This window comes from Jaculus jaculus, chromosome 9 (assembly GCF_020740685.1).
Source record: "Jaculus jaculus isolate mJacJac1 chromosome 9, mJacJac1.mat.Y.cur, whole genome shotgun sequence".
Lineage (NCBI taxonomy): Eukaryota > Metazoa > Chordata > Mammalia > Rodentia > Dipodidae > Jaculus > Jaculus jaculus.
The window spans coordinates 43,051,023-43,073,035 of NC_059110.1; the positions used below are offsets into that span (position 1 = coordinate 43,051,023).

Below are 22,013 nucleotides of genomic sequence, written 5' to 3' on the forward strand. Positions count from 1 at the left end.
ATATAATTATGATCATTTTTAGGGCTAGGATATCAACCACTGTGGTTTTCTCATGAAGACTATCTGAGCAAAACTATTTTTATGAACTGTAGAATCTTTTAAGGAAGACATATTTAATCAGCAATGGTATATGGAAAATAATAATGCTACCTTTGAAGGATCTCCTCTAAAACTGAGACAGTAGATTTCTCCCTCAAATTTAACTATTTAGTATGCTTCCCCCTGTTGTAAAATTAAAGAGGAAAATGATTTTTCTATAAAAAAAAGATTGCTAAGGGATAAGAAAATAAGTCAGTGGGTAAATTACTTGATGACCTAGCATCAGAGCCTGAGATATATACATAGTACCCACATAAATTATTGGGCATGGAATTTGGAGCATGTAATTCTGGCATTGGGAAGGCAGAGACAGGAGTTTGCCTGTAACTCTCTGGCTAGCTAATGAACCCTAATTGACAACTAAAGGTCAGTGAAAGACACTGTTTAAGAGGTGAATAGCTTTCCTGAAGATAACACATAAAGTTGTTCTCTGAACTCTACATTCACGTGAACACACACACACCACACAAAAACATGCAAAGAAAGGATTTCAAATAATCTTTTATTAATTTTTTCCAAAGTGCATGCTCTGAATAACAAACATCTTGTAAAGCATAGCCTAGAGTGGCAGAATCAAGAGAACTGGCTCAAGAATCTATAAAAATCATACACTGTCAGTCAGCTAGTGCTCTCATGCTGTTTTCTGTGATCCACTATGACCTGGTGATACTATACAGTGGTAATGATTAAGGAAGCTCAGTAAGCAAAGCTTATAAAAACGTTCACCTCACAGAAATGACTGCTCTGCTTAATGTAAATGTCGAAGTATGAACTTGCTGTGTTTCACCTTCAAATGAAAACCTCTTCTGATGCACGGAATTCATAGTACTTTGTATGCCAATTCATCAATAATTTGGGGTGTTCCCAGATCCTTGTCCTATGAATTTGAAGAATGAAATCCACAGACCAAAAAAATAAGGTTCATACAGAAAAAAAGAGAAATAAATAAAGTACAAAGACCTAATTACAGTTGAAAGCTTTAGGAGGACAAAGAAAACGGGGTTTCATCCTAGAAAATCAGAGTAGGAAACAGTGTGGAGCTCGTGCCCAGGGAGACAAGAGGAGTTTTGAGAAGCCCCACAAGGAAAGAAGGCAGAGCTCTTGTCCAGAGAGGCAATAGGAGATTTGAAAGGCCCACCATGAGACTCAGAGCTGGGTACTTATGGGGAGTGGGTACATGAGGAAGACCAGGTCAGCAGGTTACTATGGACAAAGACCAGATTTTACTGCTTTGCCAGTAATCTTAGGTAAGGATCAGAGTTTCTTTCCTCTAGTAAGGGTGCAAGCTTAATCTATAAATCCTTTCTGGAGGGTGTAACATCCAGGTTTCTGCAAACTTTGTGACATTTCTTGCTTTTAGTCAAGGAATTGAAAATACCATTCAGGGCTGGGGAAAGAGCATTGTAAGGCACTTATTGCAAATCCTAAGGACCCAGGTTTGATTTGCCAGGACCTACATAAGCCAGATGCACATAGTGGCACATACAGCTAAAATTCATTTGCAGTGTCTAGAGGCCCTGCTGCATCCTTTCTTTCTCTCTTTCTCTCCCTCTGTCTGTCTCTAATAAATAAATAAAAGTAAAAACTTTAAAAAAATACCATTCAATTTTGGAATTCTGTTACCCTTACTGCCTAGTCAATTTCTGTCTCCTATCAGTTAGAAGCTCTTTGAAGTGAAATAGAATTTAATTGCTCCATGTAATGCTTATAGTCTCAATATCAAGAGCTGGCCATGGTTGATTCTGAGGAAAGCACCTCTTCATCTGCCAAAAGCAGTAATAGAAACTGGAGTCCTCCTGATAGAATCCATTAAGCCCACTTATTTTTATTTTTATCGTTCAGTAAAATGACTGCTCAACTGCAAAACCAGAAACTTTACAAAGAATAATGGGGCAAGATGAAAAAGTTTAATCACTTCTTATTTAGTTTATGTCTTTGTTGTTAAGTACTGTTCTGTGTTAGAAAAACCTTTTTATTACTTGCCAACAAGTCACATTTATTCCTCACATAGAATTTCTGAACAATCATAGGCCTACTTGGATAAATAGAGATAAAAATGTTGGTGACTAAGCAATATGTAATCCTTTTAAAACTCCAATTATGAGTGGACTTGAGAAAACGTTTTTTGTTTAACCCAGTTTCAGTTATTCCACATCAGAGAAGAATCAGGATGAAATGGTTCCCCAGCCTCTAGATGTGTGCAGCTTCAACAGCAGGTTTCTCAAGCTCTCTGAGCTTCTTAGAAGAATGAAGTTGTATAAAGTATTATTTATGCTTACCTAATTGCTTGTGTTTTTGAAATATGGGCATCGGTAAGTTGACATTATTTTCAGAAATGTGTAAAGGTGCTCTGAGCTCATTTAGGAGTGATTTGAAAGACACAGAAGACACAGAGAACTATATCCTTTCCTCTGTAAATAAAAAGATATGAACACACACACACACACACACACACACACACATATTCATATTGGCTGGAGAGATAGCTCAGTGGTTCAGGTGCTTGCCTGCAAAGCCTGAGAACCCAGGTTCAATTCCTCAGGATGCATGTAAACCAGTTATACAAGGTAGCACATGAGTCTGGAGTTCTTTTACCATGCTTTGAAACTCAAGTGTGCCCATTCTCTCTCCCTCTCTCTCTCTCTCTCTCTCTCTCTCCATATATATATATCTCCAATAAATAAATACATATATATTTTTAATAAAGACACACATACCTATGATCTCTAAACTCTAAATCTTCAAGCTGAATTTCCTTCATGAAATATGTCTGGTTCCATAAGATATTTATGAGATAAGTTATTCAAGAAAACCACAAATTTGAGTAAGTCTTTTAAAATCTATTCTAAGTATTTAAAATGACCTAAAAACATTAGGGTTCAAGTTAACAAAAAGCCCAGTATAATATTATTTGTGACAGTGGGAAATTATAAGTAGTTTTCCCTCAAATATATTAAATATTACTTCATTAGAGATAAAAATATTCTGTGGCTATGTTCCTGTTGCAATCAGGTTCACATTACTGGTAGAAATCACCCAACCAAGAGCAGCTTGTGGAAAAAGAGGTTTATTTTGGCTTACAGTCTCTAGGGGAAACTCCATGATGGCAGAAGAAAATGATGGCATGAACAGAGGGTGGACATCACCCTCTGGCCAACATCAAGTGGACAATAGCAACAGGAGAGTGTGCCAAACACTGGCAATGGGACACTGGCTATTACACCCATAAGTCTGCCTCCAAGAATAACACTACCTTCTGGAGGTCTTAATTCCCAAATTTCCATCAGCAAGGAATCTAGCATTCAGAACACCTTACTTTATGGGGGATACCTGAATCAAACAACCACAATTCCCAATCCAAATATGGCAATAGCATTGAATCTATATTAAAAATTTGTATTACCTAAAATTAAAGATGTGTATAAATGAGTGTACTTCATTGTAGTTTGATTTCAAAAGCTTCTGAGGAAGTCAAATTCCTCATGTCACTGCTGATGAGTTTTACATTCTAAAATATCACATTTCTGTATCTGTCCTATAAAAAACAAAGTAATTATTTTATAATTATCCTTTTCTTATAAACAGATAAAATTTTTCTTATAAATAGCAAGCCTGCCTTTGCAACTGCTTGTATTTATAGACCAATATAAATATGTTACTTGCTTAAAAAACACCAGAGAAGTAAAACTTGAGAGATACTAAGATCTTCTTATATTATTTTTGGCTTCATGAAAGTAACTTTTAGGAATGCAAAGAATTCACCATGTATGTCAATATGATTTTAGGCAGAATTTTTATTTGAAATTATTATTAAGGAATTTATTTACAAGGAGAGAGTATGTATGTGTGGCAGGGGTTGGGAGGAATATCATGTGAAGTAAAATACAAGCTATAGGGACATCTCAGTGGTATGATTGTGATGTCATGTGATGATTAATTCTTAAGAAAGAGTTAATTCCCTTGAAATGTCTTTGAGAAAAAGAAACTCTTAAAACAAACACACAAAACAAAACCAAAAATATTCATTAGAGTCACCAAACCAAAGACAGCTAATGGTTTTGCAACACTTAGATTGAAAACTTTGTGTGTGTGTGTGTGTGTGTGTGTGTTCAAATAGTTTGTCATTACTTAAGGCTGTTTTGTTTCTATGGGTTTGCATTCAATGACATTGGAACAATTTATGACAAAAACTGCTAGGGCTAGGTAAAGCACTTCATTTATGCAAATTTGGCTGTCAACAAAAGATAAAGTGTTAGAAAATTAATTCACAAAAAGAAACAATTATGTTTCTTTCTATTCCAATCTAGTTGCTAGGGGAAAGATGACTACTACAATTATCTAGAAACCGAATCCAAGAATTTGGGAGATTTTCTCTATATTTCCCCCACAAACTTTTGACATAACCAGACATAGCTTATCTTATAGATTGATCAATTCATAGATTCATCAAAGAGCATAGGTTATTTGCCTGAAATAAGCCTGATTGTCATGAGATGATCATCTATCTTATTGGTGACATATATATATATATATTCTAACACATCCCATGGTAGATAGTGCCATCTGACAATATGATATGGTCTACTTGCGTATGTAAGGGACCATGGCCATGACTCGTAACAATAAGTTCTATTCAAATAGTTATGCTCATTAAGTTTAAAGTGTGTGGTAGTTTGAAGGTGGTAGTGTACAATATGACCCCATAGTCTCAGGTGTTTTGTTAAAATTAAGTTTATAATGAGAGGCAACTAGCTAGTTAGATAGCTTTAATATTATGTAGCCACTTTCTTTATCTATTTCCTCCTTCTTGGCTGCTCATCTATTCATGCCTGAATCTCAGGAGACTCAGACCTTATGCTCTGCACTGTAACAGCCTGGCTCTAGCTGGGCTGGGGAGCCCAGGAAAATTCTTTACCTGAGCAGTCAGTGCTCCTTGATAGCTTTTGCAAAGTCCTGGAATATCTAAAATATCGCAGGTTTCCACTAGTAACCGCAGCCTGTTTATAATGGCCTAGCTGGCCTCTCTAAATAAGATCATCAACTTGATTTAAAAGATACAGAGAAAAAAAAAAGATACAGAGAACTGTATCCCTTTCCTTATAGATGAAAAGATAAAAGCAGAAATACCCACAGAATGATAGTGATGAGAGAGAGAGAGAGAGAGAGAGAGAGAGAGAGGGCACTGTGCTTTAATAGATGCAGGGGTGCTGTTTCTTGATGAACCTGGTACCTGAAGATGAAAAGATAAAAGCACATATACACACTATCAAACACACAAAATAATCTCTATTATCTATTAAGTGTCATTTTCTTTCTTCAAAACAGATAAAATCCAGGGTTTAAAGTTTAGGGACTTTTCTTGAACTCACAAAACTTGTTACAGTACCTTTGTTCTCTATCCTCCTGTCTGGAAGAGGTGTCACTAAGGGGTGGGATCCTGTATTCCAGCTGTAAGATATGACTGGGGGAAGACTTTCATTCCAGTCCAAAGGTTGGTAGAGAACAATCTGAACCCTGGTGGCTAGTGTTTGCTGGTGTTGCTGTTTCTCTCTCTTTATCTCTCTCTCTCTATATATATATAATTTTATAATATAATATATATACATTATATAAATATAAATGTATATTATATATAGTAATATATATAATATAATATATTCTATATAAATAATAATATAATATATATGTAATCATATATATATATATATATATATATATATATATATATGATATATATATATATATATAATTTTTTTAAATCTCAGCTTGGACTTCCAGAAGTAAACAGGTTCCTCTTCCATTGATGGACATCTCCTGGTTTCTGTATGCCTGAAATTAATCCCTTCCTCCCATAAACAGTGCCTGGTTGTATGTTTTTCACAGCAATATGAGCTGGCTGAAACAGTTAATTTGGTAGCAGAAACATGTGGTCTTACTGTGATTAAACTGACCATGTGGACTTTGGTCTTATGGAACTTGTGTGCTGGAAAACTGTGAATGGGCTTGGTGCATGGGACTAAAAAAGTCTTAAAGTATGGTAGGCCAAATTTTATGAGCTATTCTGGTGAGAATTGGAAAATGTTAATGCAGAAAGACTTGTCTTGGCTTATGGACTTTAAATAAGTAGGAGACATAGCAGAAAACTTTGTTGGAACTCAGATACTGGCATAGAGGCTTACTCTATTCTGTTGCCCATGCCTAGAGAGTTTGATTAAGGTTAGTTTAAAAGTAATGGCTGGTGTTGTTGGTGAAAGTTAAAACTGAAATATGACAATTTAAAGTTGTAAATATTCAAGCAAGTTTAAAGTTATAGACACAGAGACTAGTTTAAGGTTGTTAACACTGCTCCAGTCAAACAGGTGATCACTATTAAAGGTGGGCCAAATGGTTAAATTTAAATAGTGGAACAGAAGCCTGAGGGTGAAGTCCATCCAGGGAAGAATACATGGTAGAAATACAATGAAAGTAGATATGCAGGTAGATTTTTTGAAGTCTCAAGGTCAGGATTTATTTCCCCTTGGATAAACAATGGCTGTGTTTCTGCCTACCTGGTGTTGGATTGGATGCGTGAAACATGCATGGAAGTGTGTCATAGAGTACAAACAATTCCAGAAATCACTGCAGCACTTGAAGCAGAGTGATGTCTTAAAGAGGCCACTGAAGCCATCTTGTAATGGCGACCTGATGGTGTTTTGGATATACCAGGACTGCACCAAGGCTATCTTGGAGCACTGTTGGCTAAGGATGAAGGGTTTCCTTGGCTCCTCAGCCCAGCTGTAGGAGAGAAAATAGAAATTCCAGAAATTGTTGTCACTGGTTATGGATGTTAGACTTAAACTGCAGATGTTTATGCTTACCTGATGATTATTGATTTCATATTGGTCCAGTCTGTCTTTGTTGTGCCTTATTGCAATGAAAATGCTTAACCTGTGCCACTATGTTTTGTATAACTTGCTTTGATTTCATAGTTAAGAGATAATCTTAAATTTCAGATGACTCTTTGGACTACTGAACGATCTTAAAGTTGGGAAAGCTTATAGGACCTTTGATGTTAGATCAAGTGCAATTTTCATTGTGAGATGCTCTTGAGTCTATGGGGGACAAGGGCAGAATGTAGTTACTTGAGAATGATAGTATAAATGTATTGCCCCATACACTCAAGTGCTTTATTAAATTTAAGCTTGTAACATGGCTCTCAAGCTATCTGGTTGGAAGTGGTGTCACAGGGGACAGAGTCAAACCCTAACTTGTGTTTTGGGGCCAACCTTCACTCTAGCCCAAAGTTTTATAGAGAGTGTTTTTGAGCTCTGGCTGTTCATGACTGTAGGTATTGGTATTTGCTTACTGCATTTTTTTAAGCCTATGCTTGGGTATATGGAAATAAGCACCTTTGTCCAACATTGATAAAAATGAAATAGTATCCCTTTGCTCACAAAATCACATGTTGAAGTCAATCTACAGGCTAATAGTTATATTTGGAAATGGGTCATATGGTTGGGAGCTAATTGGGTTTAGAGTAAATCATGATGATGGGATACTAATGATGGAATTAGTGCTTTCATATCAACAAGCATTTAGAATTATTCATTTTGGTTGAAAATTTAGGATATCTTTCTTTTTTGAATCTCATAGTTTTTAATTTGTTTGTGATTTTTTGGCTTTTTCTGACACTACTGGAGATGGAACCAGAGGCCTTCCATGTGATACACATGCACGTTCCCACTGAGCTGCATTCACATTCCCCAGGAAGTCTTTCCTTACTTACCATGACCACCTAAAATTCCCAGGCTTATTATCAAAGCATATACAGGCATATAGTTACTACTTTAAGTAGTACAACTCTGATTTTAACATTTTCTCATATCATAAACTGTGTTTGATTTGTTCCTCTTTTTGTACTTTGATAAGAAGTCATCATGGGGTTAAGTTGACAATTTCGTTGACTCTATGTAGCAACAGTTAAGTAGTACCACCCTCTTCACTTATAAACAAATGAAGGATGTTAGACACATTCCTAGTACTTATTTCAAAAGATGATGGAAATATTACTAAAATACTTATTTTTTTTTCAAAACAATAAATGGATTTTTTTCATCACTGTTTTTTTTGTTTCCTTTACATTCATTATAGAAAAGCTAGTTTTTTGAATAGCAATTATTAAATTGAAAATAAAAAAATTAAAAGGTAGGGGAAACTGATTTTTAACAGCCAAAATACAAAGAGATACTTTTCAGAAAGATTTTGAGTAATCATTCAGTAATTACTATCATAGCAAAGGCAGTTTGTATACAGTGCAAATGTATGCCCACAGGTCTACAGAAGGGAAGTCTGAGAATAAGGCAGAAGCTGGTGAGGGCCTGTGTCTTCAGGGACACCTGCCATTTTATTCCTAGTTCTCTCACTTGCTAAAAAGGATTAAAGGTCGTTCTTAACCTAGGCTAGTTTACAAGCAAACACCTTTAACCACTGAGGCATCTCTTCAGCCCAGCCTTCTTTTCTAACAGCTCAAATTCCATTCACAATCAAATCATCTTCCAAATGTACAGTTACCTGCAGCCCTCCCCTTGGACAAAAGGATATCAATATATGTTTTGGGGACACACACATTATAATCACAGAAGTGAGAGAGTACTGCTCTTGACATCCATAACATGTGTGAACTGTTCTATATATCCACCCAATTTTGAAAGTCCTTACTCTCACCTGGTCTTAGAACAACAAAGTCTTGCTCCATGAATCCCCATGGTGGTGCATGTATTCTCCCTCTTTCTCTGTCATATAGCCAATTCTCTTTAAGCAATGAACTTGAGGGACCCAGCAGATCCCATTCACAGTCTGCCAGTAGAAAAAGAGTGACTCAGTTGTTTCATAGAAAACTAGGGTGCGGTCTTTCCTCAGAGTTCAAAAGACAGTGGTACTAGTTATCATTCTTGTGGCAGTGATAAAATATCTGACAAACACAGTATGAGGAAAGAAGGGTTTATTTTAGTTTTCATTTCCAAGGGATGCAAGCCATCAAGGTGTGGGAGGTTCGGTGGAAGGAACACATAGCAACTGATCCATTCAATTCACAAGGAGGAAGTAGAGGGAGATGAGTTCCAGTGCTCAGCTCACTTTCTCTTTTTATGAAGTCTTGGGCTCTTCCTAATGCCATGGGGTTGCCAACCTTTAGGGCATGTCTTGCCACCTCAATTAACCCTCATAGATATGACCAGTGATTTGTTTCCATGGGTGATTCTCCATCCTGTCCCATTGACAACCAAGATTAACCAGTACAATGAGGCTTGGCTTATGGGTCTGCCAATGGCTGGAGATAAGGAACTGACCTATACTCTAGCCTCACAACTGGAGAAACAAATGCACTTTATAGGAAGAGTAGAATAAATAGTGGGCAATAAGGAGTATTAGATAATATTAAAAACAAAAATTGTGTATTTGAACTCTCCCAAAAGATTTGGTGGTCAAAATATCTTCTGAAATTTCATTATAATTATCATATGTCCCTCAAATTTGAGAAAAAAGCTCATAATGTGAATTTGAGATTTCCATTGAAATTGACATAGAAACAGTTTCCAGTTTGCAATAAACATAATTTCTATCCTTGAAAGAGAATTGTTTATCTGTCTTCAGAGTGTGTATTACTCTTAAAATGCATAATTTCTGTGGTTCAAAGTATTAATATACTGACTAAGATAAATATGATTATTGTGATATAAGTAATTGTTGATAATTCTCATAATATATTGTGCCCTGCAAAATATTTCCATGTTAAATATATATTTGCAGGAATATTCAACTTGTTTTTCACAGTTATCTGACTGTAATGCATTGGCATTTAGCAGACAATGGGACTAGTTACATACCTATAAGATAAAGATTATTTTAAGCTCATCTTCAATTGACTTTCTATAGAGCTCTTATTCACACACATATTTTTGGAACTCTGAAATGGAGTAAGATTCATTCTTACAAATAATTGTAAATTATGTTTCAAATGCTGTTTGGCAATAACATGTATTTAATAATCCCATATGTCTCAATTCTTTCCTTTGCTTTTCAAATATCAGTGAACTATTCTGTAAAAGTATTTCATAAACACATACATAGTGAAATACTTTCATGTAATAAAAATGTGGTGTGTTACTGATATCATTCTAGGATATAGGTGTCACCCATCAGTATCCTGGCAAACATTGGACTACACAGAAGTAGTAATGTGTGAGTGTACTTGGCAGTCTCTTCAAATAATCAATATGGCATGATAAGGTTAAGTGACTGCTGTCAGGAGGCTTATTTATTCTACTCTGCGTAGGCTGATGGAGAAGCCATTCTTTTGAGCCATTATGCAAGAAGCGTCTTATTTTGCTTTATAGGACAGATTACCATTTCCTTTGAACTTAATTCTGGCTGCTAATCAAAGTAATTCTTATGAAGTCAAAAGGAATAAAATTTATAGGCATAGGGAATAGTGTTTTATATCATGATTTCTCTGCTCCAAGTGTCAAGTTTCAAAAAGTGTAGCCCATGTCAAATTACTCAATAGTATTTACCTTGCAGTTTTTCACCATACCAATAACTAGATGTCATCCTTAAAGTGCTTCACAAATATTAAGTAGTCTAAGATTACTCATTGTGTTCCTTGCATTTATCTTGACCAGCTGTCAAGGAAGGCAATTTATTCCCTCTGAATTTTATCCCCTTGGTTCTGTTTGCCTTCTGATGCAAATTTGAATGGAAATTGAAGAGCACAACTTAGCATGTGTCAAACAAAGGCAATCAAGTGTTTTTTTTCTTTTAGCAAGAAAACCTTCAGATTATTTTTCAAATACTTTTTTTTTTTGAAGTTGGATACTCAGTATACATTTTCATTATGAGCCTTGATTATTTTTTTATTTTTTAAAATTTAATTTATTTTATTTTCCCTCAACTTTTATTAACATTTTCCATGATTATAAAAAATAACCCACGATAATACACTCATTTCCCCCACTTTCCCCTTTGAAATTCCTTTCTCCATCATATGCCCTGCCCATTTCAATCAGTCTCTCTCTCATTTTGATGCCATGATTTTTTCCTCCTCTTATGATGGTCTTGTGTAGGTAGTGTCAGGCACTGTGAGGTCATGGATATCCAGGCCATTTTATGTCTGGAGGGAGCACATTGTAAGGAGTCCTAGTGAAACATTTAAGAGTATAAAGGTGAAAAAGTAAAAAGAATAATGAAAAAGTAATTTACTATTCACATTATTTTTTTCCTCTATTTATAGATTCTACCTTAATGGTTTTATCACAAAGTTCATTAAAATTTGGAAATCATATCAATTCTTTAAGTAAACATAAAGTTCTTATTTTGGCTTTGGACATGCATTAGTGTTTCATTTTTTCTGATTAAAAGGGAAAAATACATTAAGTCATGTACCTTAAAATATATGACCAGGTCACAACAAATTTGAGTCAAATTTCATTAAACTTATATTTTTAGTTTTAAGTTAGCAAAGTCCAGTGAGATGTGAGATACTATTTCAGAAGTTGCTAAGTGAATCTCAAGGGCAGAGACAATTCTACTTGGTTGTAGTCAAAAGTCTTCCAGAGGTCAAAAGCCTAAATATTAACCACATATAAACTTTCAGGTGGGCCAGTCCTAAGTAGTCATAATTCATTTACAGTCCTGAAAATCATTATTCTGAAGGGTTGATTCACCTGTGACCTCATGGGGCCTTAAATCTCATTTCAAAGCACTCCAATAATTCATCCATTTCAGACCCAACATTAGCAGTGATGGGAATTTGGCACGAAGATCAATGAGAGGATACAGTCTGAGCTCTTTCTGTTTTTTCTGTCCTTGAGCACCACTTCACATGCACCCTCTGAAATCTGTCTGTAAATGTGTCGTTCCATCTCCAAATCACTTCCACTAAACTGAGTTCAAGTACATTTCACCATAGATTTGTTTTGCTTTTTTCTTTTGTTTTTTTAACTATGTTTGGATTTTAATTTTTTTTCTTTATTTATGAGAGAGAGAGAGAGACAGGGCGAGAAAGAGGCAGATAGAGATAATGACCATGGGAGTGCCTCCAGCCACTGCAAATGAGCTCTAGACTCATGCACCACCCCGTACATCTGGCTTATGTGGGTCTTTGGGACTCAAGCCTGAGTCCTTTGGCTTTGCAGGCAAGTGCTTTAATCACTAAGCCTTCTCTCCAGCCCTGTTTTCCTTTTTTTTTTTTTTTTTTTTTTTTTTTTTTTTTAGGAAGAAAAAGGAGGTCTGTCATCATTATTAATTGCTAAGTAAGGTCATCTAAAAATCCTAATTAAGTCTTTTTGCCATTGATATTCCTCCTTAGCATTTTAATCTTTTGAAAATATGAGTCTATATTTACCATGTTTTAGAATCTGAAAAACTAGTTATGCTAATTGTGCACTGACTAATATGTATTGGATTTTCTTACTTATTGGTAGTCTAAGAATTTTATGGCTTTCAAAAATTTTTCAGAGTGGGGCCTGGTGGTACACACCATTAATCCTAGCACTTTGGAGGCAGAGGTCAGAGGATCACTGAGTTGGAGGCCATCCTGAGACTACATAGTGAATTCCAGGTCAGCCTGAGCTAGAGTGAGACCTTACCTTGAGAAAACAAACAAAAAAATTTTTAGAGAGCACAGGATGGTGCTATTTTTGGTTGGAACACATTAAGACTTGATTAACAAGAGTATTTAATATTTCACATATTACTTTAATTTATTCCTCAATACCAGAAAATATATTATGACCATTGTATATACATACATATCTATTTCATGGGTCCAGTTTCAGCTTAAATAAATCTTCAACATTAATTATGCTTCTAGTATTTGCTATAGATCGCCTAGTTAAAAATAAAGGAAAGTTTAATAGCAACTTTTTAAAATCAAATGAAGTGTAAATAGACTATTTTACACAAATTGTTTTTGAATGGTGTTACTAGGTTGGTATTCTTATGATTTTTGTTATTTTATATTACTTATACTTCCAAGAGTTTGTAAATTAAAATCAAGTATAAAGCAATTATTGGCTATCATAAGATTTTCTGTCATTATCAGTTCTGTGCTATCCAAATATAGTACTCTCATAATATTGTGAAGGAATTTTGTTCTTTTGAACTTTTTATTACTAACTGTGATTATTCCTCCTAAGTGGATGATATTTTTGCTTGTTTCCAGAACTTTCACATGTACCCAAGTAAAAGGTAAAGGTAATAAAAATTTCTGGGTCCACAAACTTATTCCTGCTGATAATTGTGAGTCTAAGAAGTGTAATGGAGATGAGAAATACTTACATGATCATGTAGGATTCAGAGTGAGAGCTAAATGAAGATGATAATTTGTAAGTGGGCTGGGCATATGGGTCTGTCAGTAAAATATATTCTACTGCAGAAAATATCTTACAAAACTCATATATTCTATGTTTTCTGGTGTAACTATTTGACGTGAATTTCTGAATTATATTTTCCATTCTGGATGTTTGACTAGGAAATACATCAACAACCACAACTGTAATAGACAACAAAAATGGATCTGTGCCCAAATCTCCTGGAAAAGTGCTAAAGAGGACAGTCACAGAAGACATAGTAACAACATTCAGCTCCCCAGCTGCCTGGCTTCTGGTCATTGCTCTGATAATCACATGGTCAGCTGTTGCTGTTGTTATGTTTGACTTGGTGGATTACAAAAATTTTTCAGGTAAGATCCATGGTATTTGGATTTTAATTTAAAGGGACATTGTTCTCCTTGGGTATAGCTATCATTCCCTTGATACAACTTCCTGAAAAAATTAAGCTACTCACAATTGTGCTTGAGGTTCAAAGAATCAGGTTCCTTCTATACTTTTCTCTGGTCTGCTCTACTCACCAATTTGAAAATGAAATCAGTGTCTTCAGCTTCAGAGCTGAATGAAGAACAAAACTTATAGTTTCATAAAGATAATAATTAAGACTTATCTTAGGTAGAAAGGTACATTTTTAAAATTTATCAACTTAAAAGAGTAACAAGAATTTTATACTTGGCAAAATAAATTCAGAACAAAACACATGGAATCACTTTAGACAAACTGAAGATAGTTTAGGTTACTTCTAAGTGTCTCGGACATGTGGGCAAAGACACACTCTGTGTTCTACCCAGAAGATAGTTTAGGTTACTTCTAAGTGTCTCGGACATGTGGGCAAAGACACACTCTGTGTTCTACCCACCAATCCATCTTATTTTGAGTTTCTGAAAGCAGAGAATGTTAAAAAAAGTTTTCTTTAGAATTATTTGTAATGAATTGCTACATCTTGATTGCCAATATATCCTCTGAATTTGGAATACAATAGGAGTAATGCAATGAAAAAGGTTTTTTTTTTTATTATGCTCATTTAATGACTACAGTGCTCATCTGTTTGTCCAAAGTTGTTTTATGTTTTCAAGTTACATTTAACTATGTCTATGTCTGATACTCATCTGAAATTCGAGTTATTGGAGGAAAAGAATCATTCCAGTGCTCAATAAATAGTCCATGAGTAAATGAAGGAATTTATTCCATCATTGTTTACTACTGCTACAATCACATTATTCATCTTTCACTGTGTGCGGTCGCATATGATCTCTCTATCTCTGTCTTCTTTTTTTCTGACAATAGCAGTGGAATCATCAGTGTTCATACAATATAAATTATGTTGTATATACTCAGGAATCCTCTATCTCTCATTGTGGAATTTTGCTCATCCACCATTTTCTTATCAAATACTTACTGAACTTACTGTATGTGCTGAGAAACAATTTATGCCACATGAGTCAGAACTATATTAATACTATAAAGGTAAAGATACCTATTGTTAGAGTTAGTTTATGGATGGAGAGGTATTACTGAGCTGTCTTCTTCCGGCTAACTCACTGGTAGTTTTACTTCAGTGGCCATCATCTGTCAGACAAGATCCAGGATGTCAAGCAAAGACCACACTCTCTGAATGCTGTTTGAACAGACCCTTCAATTTCAACTCTAAATTGGAAAACCACTTAATATGTTTCCATAGAACTTTTGAAAGAAAATTTAGTTGCATTTACCTACAATATGATCTAGAGTTTTAGGTGAAAAACACTGGGCTATATTCCTCTGGAAAATTTCACTTCTGTTGATCCTATGCTGATGACAGATTGTTGTCCCATCTTTTCCTTTTGAATAAAAATAGTTTCATCTATTTAAATTGTGAAAATAAACATGACATAAATATAATCATTTCATTTTTATAATAGATAATTCAAGAGTTATATGTCAATCTGATATTTATAAAGTTAACATTATATGTGCATATATATACCATAAAAAAGCAATTAAATCTTACTCTGTTAAATACAATGCTACCCACAACTGGATTTATTTTCAAATTAGATTACTTAAACATAGGGCACACTTTTCATTGGACCATGGTCATTAGTATGGTGGATTCCTCACAAGAAGAGCCCATACTCCATTTCAAAGTCTGGATTCTCAATAGCATTCATAGTCTATGCCTGCTAAACTCATGTTTATTATGAATTTCATTCCTCCCATCAGCAACACTATATTTATCATTATACTTCACATTATATTTTTTCTCTTTTGTGGTCTTTTATTGTCTTCATCTGCCTTCTACCCATGGATACTGTACAAATGCCACCTTCTTAAAAGAGACATTTGATCAAGTAGTGTACTGCCTATTGTCCAGGTACAACAAACACCTTTACATGAGATCCTAGTCCTTGCCTTAGCTCTGCATTTATATCTTGTAATCCAGAATATGAATTCCTCTTCCCAACCATATTTACTTCTATTCCTTCCTGTTTATCTGAAGAAAAAGACTTTTACTTCTTGCTTACTCTGCTCATGTCATTTCCAACTCTCCAGCCCTTCACAGAGTCTGAGTCATTGTTAATAGCTGAAAAAAGGAAGAAAATGAACTCTGCTGCCTCAGTTCCTAGGGTATTAAATCCAGACCACACTGTGCACCAGTTCTTTGATGTTGGAAGATGGTTGTGCCCTCTTTATGTTTCACTTTTATAACCTATAAAGTTGGGACTGTAGTAGTATCTATGTGATGGGATTATCTAGAAGATTATCTAAGGAAATGCATTTAAGCGTCATGGGATAGAACCTGGTTTCTTATAATTACTGTATTAATACTGTATAATTACACCACATCACTATAAGTAGGAACTCATCCTTCACTTCAATCACAAGAGCTCTTATTCATTGTTCAGGACCAAACTGTTCTTTTATGAAGTATTTTGAAACTACATTAGAAAAATATACTCTACAAATATACTTCTATTCTCTTAATCCTGTACTGGAAACTTGTATTAAGAATAGTTAAGAGCTGAGAAGATGGTCAGTAAAGTACTTTCCAAGCATGAGAACCTGAGATTGAATCCCCAATACTCATGTAAAAGCTAGGCATGGTAGTATACATCTGTAATATTAGAGCTGGGAAAACAGAGGTGGGAGGTTCCCTGAGGCCTGCTAGTTAACTATTAGAACTAAATTAGTGAACTCTGGGTTCAATAATTGACCCAATCTCAAAATGTTAAGGTGGATAATGACTGAGGAAGAGATCTTATGTCAACTTCTCGCTTCTAAACACATAAATACATGCATCTTCCCAAAGACAGATATCTACAGAAGCATGTATACATGCATATTTGCATACTATACATATACACATAATATGCAGAACAGGAATAGTTAACACACTTCATTATAAACATCAGTTGACTTGTCAAATCATTCAGAATCCTAAACTTAATCAAGGAAAAGATTGATAAGAAAAGAAGAAAGATACATACATACAATCTTGTTTTACCTAACTGAAGAGCTTTTGATCTGAAGTTAATAATTAAGAATCAATGGAATAAGAATATATAAAATAAAGTGTATAAGTGATAAAATTAAACATATGTTATAACATTTACTCATTATAATAAATTACTTCAAAAGTAAGTGGTTTGGGGTTGAGGAGATGGTTTAGTGGAAAGACACTTTCTGTGCAAGCATGAAGACCTAAATTTGTATCCCCAGCACTTATATGAGAAATGATAGACATAGTGGGGGACATCTGTTATCCAAGGACTGAGAAGGTAGACACAGGATCTCCCTGAGGTGCACTAGCTAGCTACTCCAGCCTATAAGCTCTAAATTTAGGTAGAAGTCCTATCTCAATGAATAAGATGTACTCCCAAAGTTGACCTCTGGGCTCTATATACATGTGCAAATATATACACGTATTCACCTATGCATACTCATGTGTTCCTATACACTTGCAGACACTCATACACACATGGACACATAGCACATACACAAGTTAAAATAAGATAAGTAAAATAGTAATAAGCATTTATTATTTAATATCTGTGTGTCAGAAATTTGGAAATGATGTATCTGGCTGGTTAAGTCTTAAACTCTGTCATGAGAAGAGACTTTTGTGGGGGCAGCAGATAACTATTTCTCAATCAAGAGACAAAATTATTTTCTGTTACATAGGGCAGCCTTATGGTTAGAAAAATATTTTATAAGTATGAATACTGTGAATCAGACATCAAAGAGTACAATTTATGTGTCTGGCTATCGTATATTTTATTCCCAAAAATAAATCTATATTGCCAAATTACACTTCCTTACATAAGTACTCAAATAAGGCAGTATTATCCAGCATTTAGTTGACCAATAGACATGCAATCAGAACAAGCACAGAGTAAAAGATGATGCATTAGGCTGGCATCATGAGGCCATATTTAGGAAGATAAAAATGCAACAGTAGATTTGAGATCAGAAAAAAAGGCTTGCAATTTAAAAGGAAAATATATAAATTTTTAGAGAGAAATTCAAATGGTTGTAGCTCATTGAAATGTAAATGATCAGTTTCTGGAACCAAAAGATATAAGTTGAAGGACTTGGCATACTTATACCCAAAATAACCCTTTACTTCTTATTAATCTTTGTATGGATGAGGCATATTCACTTATATTAAAATTCTAATTCCATTTAGTAATTTCTAAGCCCCCATGTTTATGTTGATTCTTCTCAGAAAAAAATGCTTCAATAGAAGTTTCAGATTGTAAATGACATTGATACATTTTGATGTTAATTTTCTGTGATATAATTTAAACTTTTTACTAGATATTAGTATAATGGCCAGAGTCTTTTGTAAAAAACCCACAGTCTTTGAATATATAATTTTTTTTTTAAATTTTTATTAACATTTTCCATGATTATAAAATATATCCCATGGTAATTCCCTCCCTCCCCACCCCCACACTTTCCCGTTTGAAATTCCATTCTCAATCATATTACCTCCCCATTACAATCATTGTAATTACATATATACAATATCAACCTATTAAGTATCCTCCTCCCTTCCTTTCTCCACCCTTTATGTCTCCTTTTCAACTTACTGGCCTCTGCTACTAAGTATTTTCATTCTCACACAGAAGCCCAGTCATCTGTAGCTAGGATCCCCATATGAGGGAGAACATGTGGCGCTTGGCTTTCTGGACCTGGGTTACCTGACTTAGTATAATATTTTCCAGGTCCATCCATTTTTCTGCAAATTTCATAACTTCATTTTTCTTTACCGCTGAGTAGAACTCCATTGTATAAATGTACCACATCTTCATTATCCACTCATCTGTTGAGGGACATCTAGGCTGGTTCCATTTCCCAGCTATTATAAATTGAGCAGCAATAAACATGGTTGAGCATGTACTTCTAAGGAAATGAGATGAGTCCTTTGGATATATGCCTAGGAGTGCTATAGCTGGGTCATATGGTAGATCAATCTCTAGCTGCTTTAGGAACCTCCACACTGTTTTCCACAATGGCTGGACCAGATTGCATTCCCACCAGCAGTGCAGAAGGGTTCCTTTTTTTCCACATCCCCGCCAACATTTATGATCATTTGTTTTCATGATGGTGGCCAATCTGACAGGAGTGAGATGGAATCTCAATGTAGTTTTAATCTGCATTTCCCTGATGACTAGTGACCTAGAACATTTTTTTAGGTGCTTATATGCCATTCGTATTTCTTCCTTTGAGAACTCTCTATTTAGCTCCCTAGCCCATTTTTTGATTGGCCTGTTTGATTCCTTATTAGTTAACTTTTTGAGTTCTTTGTATATCCTAGATATTAATCCTCTATCAGATATATAGCTGGCGAAGATTTTTTCCCATTCTGTAGGTTGCCTCTTTGCTTTTTTCACTGTGTCCTTTGCGGTGCAAAATCTTTGTAATTTCATTAGGTCCCAGTGGTTAATCTGTGGTTTTATTGCCTGAGCAATTGGGGTTGTATTCAGAAAGTCTTTGCCAAGACCAATATATTGTAGGGTTTCCCCTACTTTTTTCTCTAGCAGTTTCAAAGTTTCCGGTCTGATGTTAAGGTCTTTAATCCATTTGGACTTAATTCTTGTGCATGGCGAGAGAGAAGAATCTATTTTCATCCTTCTGCAGATATTTATCCAGTTTTCAAAACACCATTTGCTGAAGAGGCTGTCTCTTCTCCAATGAGTATTTTTGGCATTTTTATCGAATATCAGGTGGCTATAGCTACTTGGGCTTACATCTGGGTCCTCTAATCTGTTCCACTGATCTACATGTCTGTTTTTGTGCCAGTACCATGCTGTTTTTATTACTATGGCTCTGTAGTATAGGTTAAAATCAGGTATGGTGATACCACCAGCCTCTTTTTTATTGCTCAGTATTATTTTAGATATTCGAGGTTTTTTATGATTCCAAATGAATTTTTGGATTGTTTTTTCTATTTCCATGAAGAAATCCTTTGGAATTTTGATAGGGATTGCATTAAATGTGTAGATTGCTTTAGGTAAGATTGCCATTTTCACAATATTGATTCTTCCAAGCCAGGAACAAGGGATGTTTCTCCACTTTCTAGTGTCTTCTGCAATTTCTCGCTTGAGTGTTTTAAAGTTCTCATTGTATAGATTCTTTACTTCCTTGGTTAGGTTTATTCCAAGGTATTTTATTTTTTTTGATGCAATTGTGAATGGGAGTGATTCTCTGATTTCATCCTCTGTGTGTTTGTGTTAGCATATACAAAGGCTACTGATTTCTGTGTATTTATTTTGTATCCTGCTACATTGCTGTAGGTTTTGATCAGCTCTAACAGCTTGCTAGTAGAGTCTTTAGGGTCCTTTATGTATAGAATCATGTCATCTGCAAATAATGATAACTTGATTTCTTCCTTTCCAATTTGTATCCCTTTTATGTGTGTCTCTTGCCTTATTGCTATGGCTAAGACTTCCAAAACTATATTAAATAGAAGTGGAGACAGTGGACACCCTTGTCTTGTTCCTGATTTTAGTGGAAAAGCTTCCAGTTTTTCCCCATTTAGTAATATGTTGGCTGTAGGCTTGTCATAAATAGCCTTTATTATATTGAGATATGTTCCTTCTATTCCCAGTCTCTGTAGGACTTTTATCATGAAGGGATGTTGGATTTTGTCAAATGCTTTCTCTGCATCTAATGAGATGATCATGTGATTTTTGTCCTTCAACCCATTTATGTAATGTATTACATTTATAGATTTGCGTATGTTGAACCATCCCTGCATCTCTGGGATAAAGCCTACTTGGTCAGGGTGAATGATCTTTTTGATATACTCTTGTATTCTGTTTGCCAATATTTTGTTGAGAATTTTTGCATCTATGTTCATGAGGGAGATTGGTCTGTAATTTTCTTTTTTTGTTCTATCTTTGCCTGGTTTTGGTATCAGGGTGATGCTGGCCTCATAGAAGGAGTTTGGTAGGATTCCTTCTTTTTCTATTTCCTGGAAAAGCTTAAGAAGCAATGGTGTTAGCTCTTCCTTAAAAGTCTGGTAAAATTCAGCAGTGAATCCATCCGGGCCTGGGCTTTTTTTAGTTGGGAGATTATTGATAACTGCTCAGATCTCCATGTTTGTTATAGGTCTATTTAAGTGATTAATCTCATTTTGATTTAATTTAGGTAGGTCATATAGATCAAGGAAATCATCCATTTCTTTCAGATTTTCATACTTTGTGGAGTATATGCTTTTATAGTATGTCCCTATAATTTTTTGAATTTCTCTGGAATCTGTTGTGATGTTACCTTGTTCATCTCTGATTTTATTAATTTGTGTCTCTCCTCTCTTTCTTTTGGTCAGATTTGCTAAGGGTTTATCAATCTTGTTTATCCTTTCAAAGAACCAACTCTTTGTTTCATTAATTCTTTGGATTGTTCTTTTTGTTTCTATTTCATTAATTTCTGCCCTAATCTTTATTATTTCTTCTCGTCTACTACTTTTTGGTTTGCCTTGTTCTTCTTTTTCCAAGGCTTTAAGGCGAAGCATTAGGTCGTTTACTTGCGACCTTTCTAATTTCTTAATATAGGCACTTAAGGCTATAAATTTACCTCTTAGAACTGCCTTCATTGTGTCCCAGAGATTTTGGTATGTTGTGTTCTCATTATCATTTGACTCTATAAATTTTTTGATTTCCTTTTTGATTTCTTCATTGACCCACTCATCATTTAGTAGTGTATTGTTTAGTTTCCATGATTTTGTGTATGCTCTATAGCCTTTCTTGCTACTGATTTGTAGTTTAATTCCATTGTGGTCAGATAGAATGCAAGGAATTATTTCAATTTTCCTGAATTTGTTAAGATTTGCTTTGTGTCCTAATATATGGTCTATTTTAGAGAATGTTCCATGTGCTGCTGAAAAGAATGTATATTCTGCAGCCTTTGGATGAAATGTCCTGTATATATCTGTTAGGTCCATTCCTTCTATGACCTCATTTAGTCCAGATGCCTCTCTGTTTATTCTTTCCCTGGATGACCTGTCAATTGATGAGAGTGGGGTGTTAAAGTCACCCACCACCACTGTGTTTGGTGTTATCTGTG

The 22,013-nt window shown here is 35.0% G+C and overlaps 1 protein-coding gene across 1 annotated transcript in view; it reads left to right on the forward strand.

The window, feature by feature from the left end:
* Positions 1-22,013, forward strand: part of Trdn (triadin) — a 444,085-nt gene that overhangs the window by 43,980 nt on the left and 378,092 nt on the right. The window contains exon 3 of the mRNA XM_045159783.1: positions 13,607-13,816. Within this exon, the coding sequence (XP_045015718.1) occupies positions 13,607-13,816 (210 nt within the window). The remainder of the gene's footprint in view (positions 1-13,606; positions 13,817-22,013) is intronic.